Raw genomic sequence first — 18,385 nt, 5'->3', positions numbered from 1 at the left:
ACGGTCGCGAGGGTGACGGTTGGGGAAAGCAGCGATTTCGAGACTAGCTAGGGAAACCTTAGCCATCCGCCCCGCCCTCGGAGCCCGGCTCTCCAAAGCCTGGGATTAAGGGCCTGGAGGCTGGCACCACACCCTGGCCAGGTGTTCATAACAGGACCAGGTGCGCAGCTGCCCCGCCCTGGTCCCTGGGAGCCCGAATAATGGCTGAGAATCCGAGGAACAGGCCGTGGCGGTGGCCTAAACAATACCCTGAGGGCACCCGTACTAGCAGGTGTTTTCCCCCCTCCTCCTTAGGGACTGTCGCAGGAGTCCTGGGGCGGGGTGGGCGACAGGTGCTGACATAAGAACCGCACTAGGGGACAGAGGCTCTCTGTTCTGGCCCACTGCGACAGCTAAGGTGCGCGTTGCCCTCCGGGACGCAGGGGGGCGCTGTGGCCGATTTGAGACAGACAACTCTGCCCCTGAGACCGGGTCATTACGCGCCGTTGCAGCTATGGCCACTGCTCTAGGATTTCGCTGCCTTTACCGAACGCGACCTGCGACGCTCGGTCGGTACGTCGATAGGCTGTGGTAAGCATCCCTTGTCCAGCCTCTGACCACGTGGCCTCCGACCTTTCAGTCCCGCACAGTAGTACGGCCTGGCCATGAGCTCCTGACTTTAGACCTCCGCAGGAGGAGCCCGAGTCGGGGGCACCGGCTTTCTCCGGCTGACGATGAGTTATACCAGCGGACGCGTATCTCTTTGCTGCAAAACGAGTTCCCTCAGGCCGTATACATCGACAGCTACAATAGCAGAGGTTTCACTATCAACGGAAACCGCGTGTTTGGACCTTGTGCGCTGCTCCCACAGACCGTGGTCCAGTGGAACGTGAGCCTTCCCCTACACTGCAATTTATACGTAGTGCCAAAAGCCACTCCCTCTTAGCAAATTTAGCTTTATTGTGCCGCTGAGTAAAGCGTGTATAGATTTGACGTGTTGAATGGCCCCTGCTTCCATACAGGTGGGATCTCATCAGGATATCACTGAAGAGAGCTTCTCGATTTTCTGGATGCTGGAACCTAGGATAGGTATGGGGCAGAGGGAGCACTGGGTCCTAGGTGGTACCTTCTGTATCAGACCTTCAACATTTGGTTGCCTACACTTTCCTTAGAGATTGTTGTGGTGGGCACCGGAAACAAGACTGAGCGGCTGCACTCTCAAGTCCTGCAGGCCATGAGGCAGCGGGGAATTGCGGTGGAGATACAGGACACGGTAGGTCTTTGGACATGAAAACTCTACCTAGTTGAGGCCTACTCAGCCCAGGCACTGTTAATTCTGTTGTCATTGCAGCCTAACGCCTGTGCCACCTTCAACTTCCTGTGCCACGAAGGTCGAGTGACAGGAGCTGCCCTCATCCCCCCACCTGGAGAGACTGCACTTGCCTCTTCTGGTCAAACCACAGAGTGAACCATCCAGAACAGTCAAGGAGGGCACTGAGCTTCGTGATCTCCCCGTGCCTTCCCTACTCCCCCTCTTGGCACACTAGCTGTCATGCTCACCCAGGATAATAATTTATGATCTTCTTATATATTAGTTGTGTTGCTGGGTTTGGCTGGTGACTGGGGAAGAGGGGAAGTAAGGGCTGTTTTCACTCAGACAATTCTCTGAGCCCATAAAAACCAGGATGCAGTGTTCAATATCTACTTTGCTCATGTACAGATTTGAGGAGACCCCAGTAGCTTTTCTGACTTCTTTAGAAGTAGAACTAAGGTCTGAACTACACATGGCATGGCCCAAGGCTGTCACAAACGAGATCATACTCTGAACATGTGCGATGGTGGTGAGAATGAAAAGAATTCAAAATTCAGTTGCCACTTGTTTTTTCAAACTTTTATTGAAAAATTCAAGGCATATACTGGATCTGTTTTCAGAAGAGCCGTTTCTCATACCTGTAGGGAGAAGGCAGCTGAGTTTAGGAGGAAGGAAGATGTCTCAGGTAGGCAGAGGCTTCCACCCAAGCACTGGGCTACTTACGAATGGAGGCCGTGAACGCCACCTTCCACCTGAGCTGAGGACGTTCTCTTCTCAAATTTAAGTTCCCCCGAGTACATCATGGCTCTGAAAAGCAGCAGGCATTAGGTGCAGACAGTAGCTGACTGGGCACCACTCCCTCTACTGAAGTCCCAGCTACCCAAGCTCACCTGACTTGGGTTAAGCTCTTGGCACCAATGTCCTGACAGGAATGCTGGATGCCAGCAATCAAATAAGGGACAAACTTGTGGATAGACCCTTTGTCCTGCACTGCCCCTGAAACTCCTTGGGCCACTTTGATCTTGTCAGCTTCACTGTTGGAAGAGGCAGGACATGAACAAAACTGCCGAGGAGTGAGACCAGTGCAGGATGAGGTGGGTTGACTTGTCTGCCTGTCCTACCTGAAATATCGGTTCTGGCTGCTGAGGTGTTTGTCCATGGCATCAAGAGAGCCCATACCACGATACTTCTTCAGCCGGATCCCATCGGAGAAGAAGTACTCACCAGGGGCCTCAGTGGTGGCAGCCAAGAGGGAGCCCATCATGACTGTGGACAGACAAGTAAGCTAGGGGCAGAATCTGAGAAGTGCATGAAAGGGGACCCCACCAGGCCCCAAGATTACTAGGTCTCACCTGTAGAGGCCCCAAGAGCCAAAGCTTTGGCAATATGACCCACATTCTGGATTCCTCCATCAGCAATAACAGGGACACCGAAGCGACGGGCATACTCAGAGACCTTGTATACTGCTGTTGCTTGGGGTCGCCCACAGGCCAACACTGTCGAGAGAGGGAGGGACAGACAGATGGGATGGGGATACAAGGGGCCACTCACAGGACTCTGAAAGACCTACACCGAGTGATAGCTGATGAAGAGATGTGTTTGGGATGGCTACTACCCATCTGCCTTAAACATTACACACTGTTCTGCCCTCACCTCTGTCTGTGCTCGTGCATGTGTGCAGGGCCCACGGCAGCCTCAGGCACATGCAGTTTATAGCAGCCGGGAAGCCCCGCCCAGCTGGTATCAGACGGGGCTAGAGTCACCGTGCAGTTAGTATCTAGAGACGCCAAGTCAGGGCCTTGCCTTTCCTGCACAGTGAACAGCTCAGGCAAGATCAGGGCAGGAGTAACAGAAGAGAACAAGTTCAAATAGTGGTGGTTGAGCCATGCCTACTGGAGAGTATGGGACAGAGCAGGGCCTGCCTCAGGAAGGAGGTCCTGCTCTAAGAGCACCCTAGGAAGGAGCTGTGATCTCAAGCAGCCCCCAAACCATGGTCTGTACATCTGTTTGCCCTGCCCACCCAACAGCACCACAAACCCTGGGAGCTACAGCTACAGTCAACCAAGCAGCCGGGCAGTGGGCAGCTGGGCCGGGCCAGTGGGCCGGGCCGGACTTACTATAGCAGCCCGAGACAGTAGAAGGGCATTTGGGGCTGTGGGACTTTATGTCTGGTGGGATCTTGGGAGCCGCTAAATAAAACAAACAGACCAGAGTTTAGAGAGGGCACAGAGCAGGAGCAAGGAGGCCAGGCTAGGCAGGGAGTGGCAGGTGATGACAAGAACTTGTCTTGCTTCCAGCCGTGTCACCCATCCAAGAGGCCGGTTTGGCCCTAGAGTTGCCCATGTTGGAGGACTCAAGTGTAGTTCCCCTAAGAGCCGCCGGCCCCAGTCAGAGCATCATTTTACCTTCCTGGGTGATGCAGATGGAACCACTTCCCATGCCGACTCGCAGAGCGTCCACACCTGCGTCGATGAGGTTCTTGGCTTGAGCAGCAGTGACTACTACAGTGAAACAGAAGGGCGAAATGAGGGTCCAGGTGGGAGGAAAGCGTGCGTCTCATCGCCCACTTAGTCCTGTCCTCTCTTACCATTGCCTCCGATGACCTGGAGATTGGGGTATTTTTCCTTGATGTACTTGATCATATTGATTTGGAAAATGGAGTTTCCCTGGGAAGAGTCCTAGAACAGAAAGGAAGTTCTAGATACACCATGATACCGCAAACCACCTGTAGAGAGCCACCCCACCTCTACTGGAGCTTACCAAAACTACCACATCCACACCAGCAAGGGCCAGTAAGTCCAGCCGATACTTGTCATCCTCATGGGTGCCAATGGCTGCCCCACACAGTAGTTGCTTTTTGGTATCTTTGGAAGCCAGTGGGTAGTCACGATTCTTCTTGAGGTCTGTCCGGGCGATGATGGCTACCAGCTCATCACTCTCATTCACAATGGGCAACTTTCCTGAAGACAGCAGGACATGAGTCAGGGTCCTGAATATACGTTCCGAGCCCCTTCCCACCCTTAGGTTAGGACTCACCCTTTTTACTGCGCTGCAGAATTTCATTTGCTTCTTTTAGAGTGACGCCGGCAGGGGCTACCACTAAATCTTCTCTCTTAGTCATGATCTAGGGTTAGTCATGAGGCAAAGACCAGTTAAGACCAGGATCCCCCCTGCCCACAGCCATACTAAACTATCAAAGGCCACCATGATCACATACATAGACCCAAACCACCCCTCCTGACAGGCACTCAGTAGTTGTTCTGAAGATCACAGGATAGGGAACGACCTATCTAGAGAAGGACCACAGAAGAGCACGGGGAAGAAAAGGAAGCACAAATGTTAGCCGACATTTAGTCACCAGAGTCCCTGCAGGGAAAGGGATGCAGAAACTGCAATGAAGTAGTTTAGACCTTGGTTTCTCCTCAGGCAGCAGCACCTACCTCTTCCAAGAAGCGATCATGCTCTTCCTCCTTGAGGAAGTCAATGTCCCTCGAGGAGATGATGCCCACCAATCGACTCCCCATCCGGCCGGTATCTGTGATGGGGATACCACAGAAGCCATGCCTGGCTTTGGCCTCAAAAACATCGCGCACACGATCCTTGGGGCTAAGGACCACAGGGTCAGTGATGAATCCCTGTTCATATTTCTGGAAGGTATGGTGAGAAGGTCACTGCATCTTTGAAATCACTGTCATCAGGCCCATGCCCAACTGTCCTGTACAGCAGAGCCACAGAACCAAATCAAACCCTCAAACAAGGACAGAGGTCTCTGGAAGCACTGTGCACCAGCTTACGACATGGGGTCTAGGTCTTCCTTACTGAACCTCACAGCACGAGGAGAGGACGCTTAGCAAAACAAACCCTCCACTCCCACCCCACGCCTGTAATTCCCAGGAACTCTTGGCCATGATTTTTGCCCTTCTAACCTTCACTTTCCGAACTTCATTGGCCTGGAATTCAGGTGTGCAGTTGTGGTGGATGAAGCCAATGCCTCCTGTAAGCTACAAGAGACACAAGTGATAAACTAAGAGGTGTAATCTTTGGCTATAAGACGGCACCCATGGCCCACAAGCCTCACCGCCATTGCGATGGCCATTCCAGCCTCCGTGACAGTGTCCATAGGTGAGGAAACCAAGGGGGTCTTCAGAGTAATCTTCTTGGTTAGAGCAGAGGTCAAGTCCTGAGGAGATAAAGGAACAGCAAAAGAAAATACAGCGTCCATAACAGGAGCCCTGGGTGATCCGCATGATCTCCGGGAAGACCATCCCACTAAGACTACCCCATGCACCCAAGCCCCTCTGGTGCAGGAGTTCACGTTAACAGACAGCATCTTACCCCTCCCCTTGATGTTTACCAACTCAGTTCCTAGCGTGAGCATAGTGGGACCTGCCTACTCTAATACCAGTACTCACTCAGAAACCACAGAGGTCTGAGTCTGACACTAATAATTAGGGGTTAGCCTGGTCAACCTAACCAGTTCCGGAGCAGCCACAGTTACATTGGTAGGCTGTCTCGAAAACACAACAGAAAACCCAATACCTTATTATACTCACCACCTGGTCCGCAGTGAAGTCGATATATCCAGGAAGAATGAGAAAGTCACTGGAAGAGGGAAATGGGCAGGACTCTCAATCTTGTGACAGCAAGAAACTTCAACTCCACCCATCATCCCCTAAAACTCTTGAGGAGGGAGCTGCTGAGCACGTGTGGCACAAGCAAGACGTCACTGGTTGGATGCCACCGAGGTGTCATTAGTGCTACTGCACACGTAACAATTCTATATATCCAGAGAACCGAGTCTCAAGACTCAAGTCTTAAGGACTATTGAGAGCACTCGCTCCACCCCAGCCCCTGCTCCACCAATGTCAAAGTTATTCTCCGGTGATAGGTAACTGCCGGGACCTGTTCCCCATCCGTAGAGCTTCAGCGAAGCCCTCCCTCATCCGGCCTTCTCGCCGGCATGCGGCCCCCCTCTCCTCGCCCACAATAGTGCCCTAGACCCGCACTTGTAGGTCAGGCCGTCCCCGCAGTTGAAGAGCTGCTGTGCGGTGAGCCCGTCGTCTGGCACGTAAGAAGTGCCTCCGCTAATCAGGTAGTCCGCCATGACCAACGAGGAACACGGACGCGTGCCTCAGAGGACCGCGCCGCAGAGGCCTCTGCCTTCTGGACCGCGCCAATATAAACTAGACTACTCCGTCACACGTCGCGTGCGTCACTGACGCCGGGGCGTAGGGCGTGCGTATGGTGCCACGCCCTGTAGAGGCGGAGCTAGCGGAGGATAAACGCGTGCTTATCCCGTTTACAGGGACTAAGGCCAGAGGGCTGATCCCGTCCCAGCCCGGCCTGCGCCCCTCCCTCGGAGATCCAGGCCCATTCAATTTTGTCTCCACTTCCCCCCACCCCCGCAAAGCTCCTCCCCCAAATAAAGACACATTCTCCAGTAGCTTGTTGAAAAGACGTGCTTGTCATTCTTAATAAACAACTAGAATAAGAATACATAAGAGAAAGAGTGGTATCTTTATATGATACACAAGTGTATGTTACAAGAATTCCATCAGGCACAGGAGCCTCAGGTTTAAGGCCTCAATGTTAGGCCAAAAAAAAAAAAAAAAAAAAAAAAAAAAAAAAAAGCATGGTAAAGTTTTTACTTTAACATCTATGTCACTTGTCATAAAGAAGGGTGTAATAGAAATTGTCTTTAATAAAAATCATAATTGAAGTTCCCCTCATTTTTATTCCATCAAGATGCTAAGTTTATGTCTGAGCATTTAAAAAAAAAAAAAAAGAAAAAAAAGAAAAATCGTGGCTCCGAGTGGTTAAGCCTGCCGGTCCAGAGTGAAAGGTGGGGGTTTGCAGGAGGGTTGATTCATCGGCTGCTCCATCTGCCTTGAGGAAGGGAAGGGCCTATATTTCTCCATACAGTCCAAGTCCCTTCCCCCACACTCCAGCCCAGACAAAAGAAAAAAAAGGAAAAGAAAGGTAAAAGCCAACCACTTCCTAGGACATCAAGTTCTAGGAAAACCATATACCCATGAACCAGGGGGTCTGCCCATTTTATGAAGATGCAAAGAGGGCAACATTGTCTTTTACATTTTTAACAGAAGTCGCCTGAAAAGCATTAGAACTACGAATTGAAGGAAAAAGAAAAAGAAAAAAATGGAGGCCTCTCCTTTAGTGTAAAAGTCTGTCTGGTTTTTCCTGGATTTTTTTTTTCCTGTGGCTGAGGCACCTCAGTGCATGGTGGTTGCGTTGGCCACGGCAATGGCTTCTTGAATCTCTCGTATAACCAGGATCCGGGTCAGCATCTGTCCCATCTGCTCTCGGCTGATAGGCTGGACTGAGTACCAGATCGGGCTGTTGGGAGCCACAACAGGCTCAGGAGTCAGGTAAAAGGTGTCATTTCGGCCTTTCACACTCTGGGGGCTGAAGAATGAGCTCAGTAAGTAACAGCAACATTTTAACCCTTCCAGTTTGCCTCCAAAACACAATCTCAGGTTGAACTCCTCTGAGTCTATCTACCCCATTTGCAGCAGATCTCACCATCTAGAAGACCGAGCTCCAGCTGTTTAATCACTTTGTTTACAACTCAGCAGCAAACACCAACAACCATCTTCTCTGGGCTCATTTTGCCTACAGTGCTGCCCCTCTGCAGTCCTCAGCACACTCAGCCCATCTAACACCCCACTCACCCATCCCTTCAAAGATTTAATGAGTATGTGGCAGCTCTATCTTAGGTACAGATGTTAAGTAAGTGGGTGGGTTCCTGACAGAGAACAAAGGCAGGCAATCTGAATATTTCTATTTGAGCTACTAATGTCAAGGAAAGAGAAAACTTTACGCCCTTGGACGTAAAGTATGGGTACCGGCTTTTAAAGCAGCAGACATGAACTAGCAATGCAAGTACACGAGAGGATCATTGTGTGTTTTTTTTATAGAATAGTGAGGAATGACCAAAGGTTTTATTCTAATGAAAGTACAAAGACCCATAACCACAACAGTTCTTCTGACATTGATATGAAAAGAATGTGCCAACCTGCTGTGACAAGAAAACAATCAGAAACTTAAAGGAACACCCCCACACCCTTATGCTGATGGTACCAGTAACAAATTGAGCCAGAGTAGTGGACCATGTTCACTATATAATTTTAAAAGAAAAAAGCCTCTGTACCTGTATAGCTCCTCTATGAAAAATCCTGTCAAGAGCCTGTCATGGTGATGCAGACTTTTAATCCCAGCACTGTCAAAGGCAGTGAGTTTGAGGCCAGCCTGGTTTACAGATTAAATTCCAGGCAACCCAAAGCTATGTAGAAAAGACAATGTCTCAAAGGAAGTGGCTATCAAAGTTCAAGATCCCTTCTATATATGGTAGTGTATAAATTACACATTTTGGCAAATCAAACAAACCTTATTTCTTTGGCTAGGTGTGGTAGAACAGACCATTACTCCCAGCACTCAAGAGGCAGAGGAAGGTAGATTGTGTGAATTCAAGTCTCAGGCCAACCTGATCTAAGTGAAGTGAGCCTCAGGATAACCTGGGTTTTAAAGAAGAGTTTGTTTTGGAACTCAAAAGTTACTTCTTTGGCAGTCCTGGGGACTCAATTCAGGGCACACCAGATAATCAATCTAATCCTAAGCAACACCCCTCACTTCTCTTTTACTATCTGTGTTCATCTTTATTATTTTTGTTGTTTTTAAGACAGGGTTTCTCTGTGAGGGCCTGGCCTCTGCCTCTGCAGTACTGAGATTGAAGAGGTGGCCCAGAGGTATTTCTATTGTGTCTGTCATGGGGAGGCAGTCTGTCATTCTAGTCTGGAATCAGGAGTTCAAGGTCATACTCCCAAACACACACACACACACACACACAGGTATAGTTAGTGTACAAAGCCTCCTCACCATTTGAAGAGGTAGAAATCGTAGAGCTTGATGGGACACCTTAATGGGTTCTCTGGATTTTCTGTCTGTTCTGCATACATGTCATCTGTAACTATTTAAAAAAAAAAAACAAAAGAACAAGTTCAATACCCAGTATTCAACACAAAGAAAGAGAAAACTGAGTTATCCTCCAACCATGTGTATGGTGGCACCTGTGCCAAGGACAAGCATGCGTGTGGGGTAAACAAACACCAACACACACACAGGACAGACCTGGCATGGTGGTGCAAACCTACATACTAACTTTAGGCATTCAGCCACCCCAGGAGAGAGAGGCTGGGTTAGAGAGGAAAGGGATGAGGAGTGGAAAGTGCTGAGAGGGAAACAGCTGTGCTGCCCAGAGAACCTCAACTTGCACACACATTCCCATAGGACAAAGTCAGAACACAATATGCACTTTTGCCTGGTATCCCTACCTTTCTGGCCAGTCTGATGTATTCCGAGGGCCTTCAGGTAGCGGATACTAGTGCTTTTATCCTTAGGATTCGAGGGGCTCTTCTTTGTCTGCCGGAGGACCTTGGAGAACGCCAGCTTCATGTGCTGATCTACTGTCTTCAACAGAAAGTACCTGGACCACAAGTACAAGGCAAGGAAAAGAGAGGGAGGCCAGGAGGAGACGATAACTCACCGTCTGCCCATCAGTGACTCAGAATGAACCACTCCTCATTCCCGGGATCTAGGTAGGGCCATGCTCAAGCACATTGTCCAGAGAAAGAACCATATCAATATAGATTGAAGGGGGTCTGGCAAGGCTGTTTGCACTTTACCATTCACCACACACAAATGTGGCCAACTGGAACTCAAACTAGCTCAACATTTCTCAAATGTATGAGAGGAGTGCAGAAGTCCTCCTGGGTTTGCCCGTCTTTACTGTAGTAGCTCCTAGAGTACTTACTTGGTGTTGAAGAACATGAGGGTGGTCAGCAGTGTCGAAGGGGAATGTGCCCCAAGCTGCTTGCATTCCCACAGCATCTCTTCAGTCACGTGGCTGGGCAGAACATAGCCTAGGAGGAACAGAGCACCACTGCAACAACTTGATGACAGGTCCACCAACACCAGGACCAGATGGGATGAGGACTACACAGGGACAGTCTTAAATCAGGGCAAATATCACTAGACTGTATAATCTAAAGCTAGCTAAAACACAGATGCAGGGCTAGAGAGATGGCTCATAAGAACACTGGCTCCTCTTTCAGAGTTCCCTGGTTCAATTCCCAGCACCCACAGGGCAGCTCACACCTGTCCGTACCTCCAGTTCCAGGGGCTCAGACACCCTCAATAAAAACATACCTGCAAACAAAACATTGATGCCCATAAAAAATAAAAAGGAATTATTTAAAAAAAAAATGGTTAAAGAGATGTCTCAGTGGTTAGAGCCACCAGGAAATGGAGACTGGAAGAGCACCGTCTACTTTCCAGAGTCCTAAGTTCGATTCGCAGCAACCACATGGTGGCTCACAACTATCTATACTGGGATCCAATGCTCTCTTCTGACAAGAAGTATATAAGCAGATGGAGCACTTATATACATAAAATAAATAAAAGAAACAACAAAAACACAGATCCCTGGGTGGCAATCAAATTTCTGTGGTAGGCCCTAATAATGACTACTTGTTTCTAATTAAGTTTCAAGGTGATAGAAAACTGTTGTACTTAAATCATTTCTTCCTAATTGGCCCAATCAAAGATGATTAGCACAAAAGGACTGTGGTTAAGGAAAGTAAATTACTTAAAGCTACAACCCAAGCTCTGCTTCTTCTATGCTGAGAGCTCCACCCCTGTGGATGTGTGTGCACTGTGTGAATGCCTGATGCCTGTGAAGGTCAGGAGATGCTATCTGATCCCCTGGAAGTGGAGTTACAGATGGCTGTGAATCACCACGTGGTGGTGGCTGGGAGTTGATCTAGGTTCTCTGCAAGAGCAACATGTGCTTATAATAACACTTGAATTATCTCTCTAGCACTTAGATCATATTTTCAGGCTGTCTATGGCACAGAAATTTGGAATATAAAGACCATATACATCTACTACCTCTGGTTAGCAAAGCGATTTTATGAACAAAAGGGAAGGCTGATACTTAAACTACAAGTTTCCTCCAAAAGGCACTTACTACTCTGATAGCCAAGCGAACCTACAGCCACAGGGTTCAAAAGGGCAACAGTCTGAGCCTGAAAACTAGAAACACACCCTTTGATTTGACCACCATGGAACCTTCATGTGCTGAAGTCCTTTAAAGATGTGCGAGTGCTTGTATACTAGGGACAGGCTAGCAGATGAGCGGACACAGGCTATGTCTAAAGACTTAAAATGATATAATAATGTCAGGAAGTGAAGGTAACACTTCTAGAATAACACAAACAAAACAAAAATAAAACCATCCTATTATTACTTTAAAGCACTTTATTTCTTAAAGACATTTCTAGATCGTTTCATTTTTCTTTTGATTGATTGATTGATTAGGTCAGAGTCTCTCCCTGATGCTTAGGCTGCTATGTGGCCCAGGCTGGCCCGGAACTTACAATCTTATCTAACCTCTAATTCTGAGTGTTGAAATTATACTGTCCAATGATGCCTGTGTCTGATCACATGCCAGTCTGTTGTGCCATTTACAGATCACAGCCCAGTAAAAATGGGGGTGGCTTTCCCTCTCCTATCACACTGGAAGGCCTTTCAACATAATATCAACAGCCCAACACAGCTTTCTCCTCAGGAAAAGCCATCTCATGAGAGCAATTTCAGGGAAATGATTGCATATTTACTCTTCCTGAATAACTCTGCCACCAACTTTCAGCTCCTCCTGCACCAAGCATGCCTGGACATCGCCATGCTCCTGCCTTAATAATGGACTGAACCTCTGAACCTGTAAGCCAACCCAATTAAATGTCCTTCTAAGAATTGCTTTGGTCGGGGCTGGAGAGATGGCACAGTGGTTAAGAGCACCCGAGTGCTCTTCCAGAGGTCATGAGTTCAATTCCCAGCAACCACATGGTGGCTCACAACCATCTGTAAAGAGATCCGATGCCCTCTTCTAGTGTGTCTGAAGACAGCTACAGTGAACTTATATATAATAAATAAATAAATCTTTAAAAAAATGTATACTCCTTTAAAAAAAAAAAAAGAATTGCTTTGGTCATGGTGTCTCTTCATAGCAGTAAAGGCCAAAATAAGACAGAAATTAGTTCCAGGGACTGGGGTATTGCTGTTATAGGCCTTGACCATGCTTTTGTTTGGAAGAATGTGGATTAGGGACTTTGGATTTGGAAATTAGTGGAATCCTTTACGTGGAGCTTAATGAGCTATCGTAGTAGGAAAATGGAAGACTTTGTTGCTGTGAGTGACTTGCACTGTGCAGACCTGGCCCAAGAGGTTTCGGTGCAGAAGAATTTTAGTATGTGGCCTACAGACTGTTTTAGTGGTATTTTGATGAAGAATGTGGCTGACTTTTGCCATTGTCTGAGGAGTCTACCTGAGGTTAAGGTGAAAAGATTTAGATAAATTGCTTTGAAAATGAAGACTCAAAACAGTCTGCTATAAATTTTTTTGTGTGGTTACTAAAGTTCACTTTTATAAAGAAAGGAAAAATATAAAATATATGGCTCAAAGTATTAAAAGGATACCAGAAAGTAGGATGAAGCTGAATTGTATGTTCTAGGATTAAGAAAATGGGACCTTGGGGCAAGATACCAACCCAGGTAACCTTAGGTCCAGGCATGGTGAGACACACTTTTAATTCTAGGAAACAGGCAGACCAGTCTGGGACAGAACAAATTCTAGATGAAAAAAAGCTGAAGTCCACAAATGGTGGTACACGCTTTTAATACCAGGAGACAGAGCCATGCAGATTTCTGAGTTCAAGATCAATCAATAGAGTAAGATCCAGGATTGTCAAAGCTTAGGCAGTGAGGGTCTTGGAAAACAGAAAGGTGTAATAAGGGGGACATGTTCCAGCCACAGGAAGCAGAAGAAATCGACAGCTTTGGCCATGTGGCTATGGTTTTAGACTCAAGAACAGAAGGAACTACTGGTACAACAGATGCTGGTTAACTGGAGGTAAAAAATTAGTGGTGATCGAGACCAGCTTCATTGACGTGAAGTCTTCTGGGCAGTATTTTCTGAGAGCACAAAGAGGCTGTGTTCCAGAGATAGCAAGGTATCTTGTGTTGCAGCTGTACTTGGCAATGTGTAAGAGTCACCCAGGTGGTACTGGTTTTGAAGGCGTGAAGGGGTCATAGAGAGAAGCTGAGGCTTGGCATTGTGAGAGAGGCCAGAGAAGGACATTGGAGAAGGTGCAGCCTTAGTTGCAGTTGATGGCCCAAGACTGAAGTGGTCATGCAAAGGAGGTGAGGCTTGGCGCCATGAAGAGGGCCCATGAGAGGCTATTAGTGAAGCCTCATTGCAGCAGAAGACCCCAGGGTATTGGAGATGCCAGCACCATGGGATGATCACCAAAAACAGCAGTGAAGTGGATCAATCTGCGCTTAGAGTGCTACAGAGGGCAGAGCTGAAGAAATGACACAAGCCCTCTGGAATAGCCAGAAGGTCATGTGTGGATCCCAGACATTGAAACAAGAAGCTCAGAACACTGAAGTTGCCCTGGAGACCCCAATGTGCTTGACATACCAGAGCCAAAGGATATATGTTGAGGAAAGCTGCAGAGAGTAGAACCAGTCTAGGAGAAAAGTTTGTTACAATCAAGAAAGATGGAATGGGGTGGAGATCTGAAGATGGCTTTGACATCAGACATGGACATGTGTGGAGTTTGCCCAGCTGGTTTCCTGACCTGCCTTGGGGATTACAGTTAAGTGTTTGGATGAATCTTAGAAGTGACTTTGGACTTTAACTTGTTGAGACTGCTATAGACTATGGGGGCTTTGAAAGTTGAACTAAATGTACTTTCTTATTATTTTGTCTTTTTTCTTTCTCGGAACTGAGGACGGAACCCAGGGTCTTGAGCTCTACCACTGAGCTAAATCCCCAACCCCTAAGTGTATTTTCTTATTATGATATGGCTAAGTATGGTCTCCATAAATCCATGTGTTTGAACAAGTACTGGGAATGCACGTTATCTCCTTTGTGACAGGATCTCTAATTGGTCTAGAAACAACCAATTGAGCTGCAAGTACCAGGAATCCTCTTTGTATTCCTAGCAAAGGGTTACTAGCACACACTACCATGCCCTGGTGCTTTTAAGTGGGTTCTGGAATATTAAAGTCATGTCCCTATATTTGCAAGATTTATCAACTGTGTCATCTCCACAGCCTTAGAAAGATTCCAACACCTACTCTTTGATACATAAACATAGCTCACTCTCTCTTCTCTCTCACAAGCACGCTCGCTCACTCACACACACCCTACTTTTATGTGTATTGGTGTTTGCATGATCCTGCAAGAGCAGTAAGCACTCTTTTCAACCATTCAACCATCTCTCCAATCCTTTCCAGTGTCTGGTTTTGTTTTGGGGTTAAAGGGGTAATTTTGAACGTAAGGTCAAATGCAAGTAACCCTATTTACACTGTTCAGGCTGGCCTTGAAGCTCTGATCCCATCTCTACTTGCAAAGTACTCAGGATTATGGGCATGAATCACGTCTAGTTTAATTCTGTTAAGAGTATCCTGCAAAAATTAAGTTAAATTCTTTTTGAGTTACTAGTATTGTACATCACCATGGTGGTTGCAAACTCATGGGTTCAAGTGATCCTCCTGTCTTAAGACTCCAAAGCAGTACAATCTACAGACAGATGTACACTGATTATAACCTTTTTTCCCTTAAACTTTTCTTTATTTTATGTGGGTATTTTGCCTGCATGCACGTCTGTATATCACATGCATGCTTGATACCTACAGACCCCAGAAGAAGGCATTGAATCTCCTAGAACTAAAGTTGCAGACAGTTATGAGTCACCATATGGGTGGTGGAAACTGAACCCAGGTCCACTGTAAAAACAGCAAGTACCTTCAAAAACAGAGATACCTCTCAAGCCCCAATTTGTAAATATTAAGTTCAAGTTGCTAACTTTTCTCCCAGATTGTGCTTCTACTATTATATCCTAAAAAGTCACCACCAAATCAGAGGTGAACATGACTTTTCCCTAGTTAATGTGCACACATGCAGGATGGCATGTACCGAGGACGCAAGTTGAAATCAAGTGTCTTAATTGCGCTCTACACTATGTTTTGAAACAGTGTCTCCCTCTAAACCTGGAATCCACCAAAGCGGCTACACTTTATAAGTAAGCCTGCATGTTTTCCAGTGGAGGGATTACAGGTCCCACCCAGCCTTTCACAGAGGTGCTAGAAATATGAACTCACGTCTTCTTGCTTGTGCACCAAACAATTTGCTCAGAGAGCCATCATCCCAGCTTATTTTATTATTTAACATGAACGGGTGCTCTGCCTGCATCTGTGTCTGTGTGCTACCTAAGTTGCTTGTGATTAAGAAGTCCAGTAGAGGGTGTCAGATCATAAAATATAAATCCATGTTATATTTAGGTCTGTGATTAATCTTCAGTTAATTTTGTAAAGTTTTAGGCTTGAGTTTAAATGAACTTTTCTGAACACAAATGTCTAGTTCTAGGCTCATTTATTGAAATGACTTCTGTGTGAGTTAACTTTCTCCTATCTGGGTAGCTCTATGTCCAGCACCGTCTGTCTGTTCCCCTCAAGTTATTTGCTCACAGAAAGCTCTGATGTGATCAGGCAGTGCTGGTGCACGTCTTTAATCCCAGCACTCCAGAGGAAGACAAAGGTGAGTTCAGGCCAGCCTGGTCTACAGAAGGAGTTTCAGGACAGCCAGGGTTACACAAAGTAACCTGTCTCAAAAAAAAAAAAACAAATCAGGAACAACAAAACAAAGCAAAACAAAACAAAAAAAAAAAAAAAAACCCAACCAAAAAAAGCCCCAACAGGCTGGAACGTTGTCTTCAGGGATTAAGAGCACTTAGTACTTGCTGTCTTTCAAAACCTGAATGGGTAAAATGTGATATATCCACAAATGGGAATGTATTCAGTACTAGAATGAACTGAGAAGGGGCTGGAGAGATGGTGCAATAGTTAAAAAGCACATGCTGTTCTTCCAGAGGACGTGAGTTCAATTTCAAGTACTCAACTGGACGGTTCACACGTAAGTAAGGCTCAGCTCCTGATATGGCACTGGTGGTCCCCGGCACCCAGACGACACCCACCACGTAACTGACACAAACATAAACCATGAAGAACAAAACTGCGGAGCCTGGTATGGAGCTGAGTACTTAAGAGATCACAGCCAGGGGTGCTGCAGGTCTCTAATTCCAGGACTCAGGAGGCGGAGGCAGGTATTTTCTGTGAGGTGCTGAGTAGCCTGGTCTATACAGTGAGCTCCAGAACAGTCAAAGCTACATATTGAGACCATGTCTAAAAACAAAACCACAAAACAAACAAGTTAAGAGTTACGTAATAAATTTGAGACCAGCACAGGCCCTATCTTAGAGGCTAGAAAGATGACTCAGCAGTTAAGAGAACTGGCTGTTTTTCTAGAGGGCCCAGGTTCCATTTCCAGAAACAACATGGAGGCTCAGAACTGGCTGTAACTCCAGTTCCAGGGGATGATGTGTTCTTCTGGACTCAGTGGTTACCATCCATCCATCCATCCATCCATCCATCCATCCATACATACATACATACATGGTACAGAAGACATGCAGACCAAACACCTATACGAATTAAAAGACATGCCATTCAAAAAAAAAAAAAAAAAAAAAGGGTAGCAACAACAAAACAAACCCTGGAATAGGAAGGTGGCTATGGTTGGTAGCTGTCTGACATGCACAAAGGGTTCAATTCTTAGTACTACACTAGAGATGGTAGCACACCCCTGTATCCCCAGAATGTACAAGATAAAGACAGAAGGATCAGAAACTCAGTCACCCTGAGCTACATACATAGTTTGAGGTGTGTAAGATTCTGCCTCAAAGAAAGAAAGAAAGTTAGAAAGACACACGGGAGCTTTGACTGTGCATTGCTAATTGAAAAATCAATCACAAGAGAATAATGAGGTCATTCCAAGTGGGGCATGATGACACACTTTGGAGGCAAAACCAGGTGACTCTATGTTCCAAGGGGACACATGCCCTTAATCCTATCACTCTGGAGGCAAAGGTGGACAGATCTCTAAGCTCCAAGCTAGCCAGGACTCACGACACAGTGATACACTGAAAAGCAGTAAGACCAACCAACCAATCAAAGCAACAGCAGCAGCAATTCCAAATCTCTGACATTCTAGAAAAGGCAAAACTCTGGAGATAAGAAAATAATCGGGGTTGGGGATTTAGCTCAGTGGTAGAGCGTTTGCAAGCACAAGGTCCTGGGTTCGGTCCCCAGCTCCGAAAAAAAGAAAAGAAAAAAAAAATCAACGGTTGCCAAAGACTTTGGGAAAAAGAGGGATGAGTAAATGAGAAACGCATTCTTAGAACAAGCATTTTGAGGGTTGGAGAGACAGCTCAGTGGTTAGAATACACTCTGCACTTTCAGAACACTCAAGTTTGGTTCACAGCAATCGAGGCCGTATGGGTAGTTTAAAGCACTAAACCTAGACTCAATCTCCAGCACCTACATGGTTGACAGCTGTGTAATTTCAGTTCCAAGGACAGAAGGTATAGGATCTAGTGGAACCTGAGTCACAGATGGTTCTGAGTTACTATGTGGGTGCCAGGAACAGAGGCTTGACACTCTGTAACAAGTACTCTAACCACTGAGCAACATGTTCTGATAGCAGGCAATGATGGTCTGAGTTTCACCGCTTCCTTCACTTGCTTATACTCAGATAATGGTGCCACAATTTTGCCCACTCCAATCTTAAATCTTTTGATTCAAGCAATCTTCCTGTTTTAGGCTCCCAAAGATAGGTGTAGATAGGTGTAGAAGATAGATATCATTCTTGGCAATGACTCTTAATAAATTTGGACAAGTAGAAAAGTTGGTAGTAATTACATGACAACCAGTTCTGCAAGCCCCAAGAGCCACAGCCTCTGGTGAAATGTTCCCTTCCTAACAGAGAAAGTACCAAAGACTCATACCTGTGAATCACAGACCCTTTCCTCCAATTGTAATTGCAGCCAGCCAAATGCTATCCATATTTTTGTTCTTATTGAGTTTCTTTTTTGTTTTTTGGGGGTTTGTTTTTTTTTTG

At 46.6% G+C, this 18,385-nt stretch overlaps 3 protein-coding genes across 16 annotated transcripts in view; 1 reads left to right on the top strand and 2 right to left on the bottom strand.

The window, feature by feature from the left end:
- The first annotated feature begins 14 nt into the window (after positions 1-14).
- Positions 15-1,847, top strand: Ndufaf3 (NADH:ubiquinone oxidoreductase complex assembly factor 3). Of its 2 annotated transcripts, none has more exon segments than NM_001033971.2 (5): positions 15-552; positions 673-868; positions 1,002-1,068; positions 1,152-1,252; positions 1,331-1,847. In NM_001033971.2, coding segments are annotated over 5 exon segments (540 nt in total). In that variant the 5' UTR covers positions 15-493; the 3' UTR covers positions 1,448-1,847.
- Positions 1,846-6,481, bottom strand: Impdh2 (inosine monophosphate dehydrogenase 2). 2 transcript variants are annotated; one of them, XM_087561434.1, is made up of 15 exons: positions 6,298-6,443; positions 5,845-5,893; positions 5,370-5,471; positions 5,218-5,292; positions 4,732-4,938; positions 4,328-4,415; positions 4,052-4,251; positions 3,879-3,969; positions 3,697-3,792; positions 3,409-3,480; positions 2,644-2,787; positions 2,413-2,557; positions 2,182-2,325; positions 2,015-2,098; positions 1,856-1,929 (listed from the first exon to the last, which is right to left on the bottom strand). In XM_087561434.1, exons 1-15 carry the CDS (start codon positions 6,393-6,395, stop codon positions 1,908-1,910), a joined length of 1,617 nt encoding a protein of 538 aa, XP_087417560.1. In that variant the 5' UTR covers positions 6,396-6,443; the 3' UTR covers positions 1,856-1,907. The 2 variants fall into 2 exon arrangements, with proteins under 2 accessions (NP_954530.2, XP_087417560.1); NM_199099.3 differs by lacking the exon at positions 3,409-3,480 and having other exon boundaries at positions 1,846-1,929; positions 6,298-6,481.
- A 255-nt stretch (positions 6,482-6,736) lies between these two features.
- Qrich1 (glutamine-rich 1) overlaps positions 6,737-18,385 on the bottom strand; it is a 39,503-nt gene continuing 27,854 nt past the window's right edge. For all 12 annotated transcript variants that reach the window (XM_087561433.1, XM_087561429.1, XM_087561431.1 and 9 more), the window contains 4 exon segments: positions 10,119-10,227; positions 9,640-9,791; positions 9,185-9,275; positions 6,737-7,714 (listed from right to left, as the gene is read on the bottom strand). In XM_087561433.1, coding sequence (XP_087417559.1) covers positions 7,522-7,714; positions 9,185-9,275; positions 9,640-9,791; positions 10,119-10,227 — 545 coding nt within the window. In that variant the 3' untranslated portion in view covers positions 6,737-7,521.

This window comes from Rattus norvegicus, chromosome 8, assembly GCF_021556685.1.
Source record: "Rattus norvegicus strain SHRSP/BbbUtx chromosome 8, alternate assembly SHRSP_T2T, whole genome shotgun sequence".
NCBI lineage: Eukaryota > Metazoa > Chordata > Mammalia > Rodentia > Muridae > Rattus > Rattus norvegicus.
Note: the sequence above shows the minus strand (reverse complement) of the source record. Positions and strands in the feature narration are given on the sequence as shown.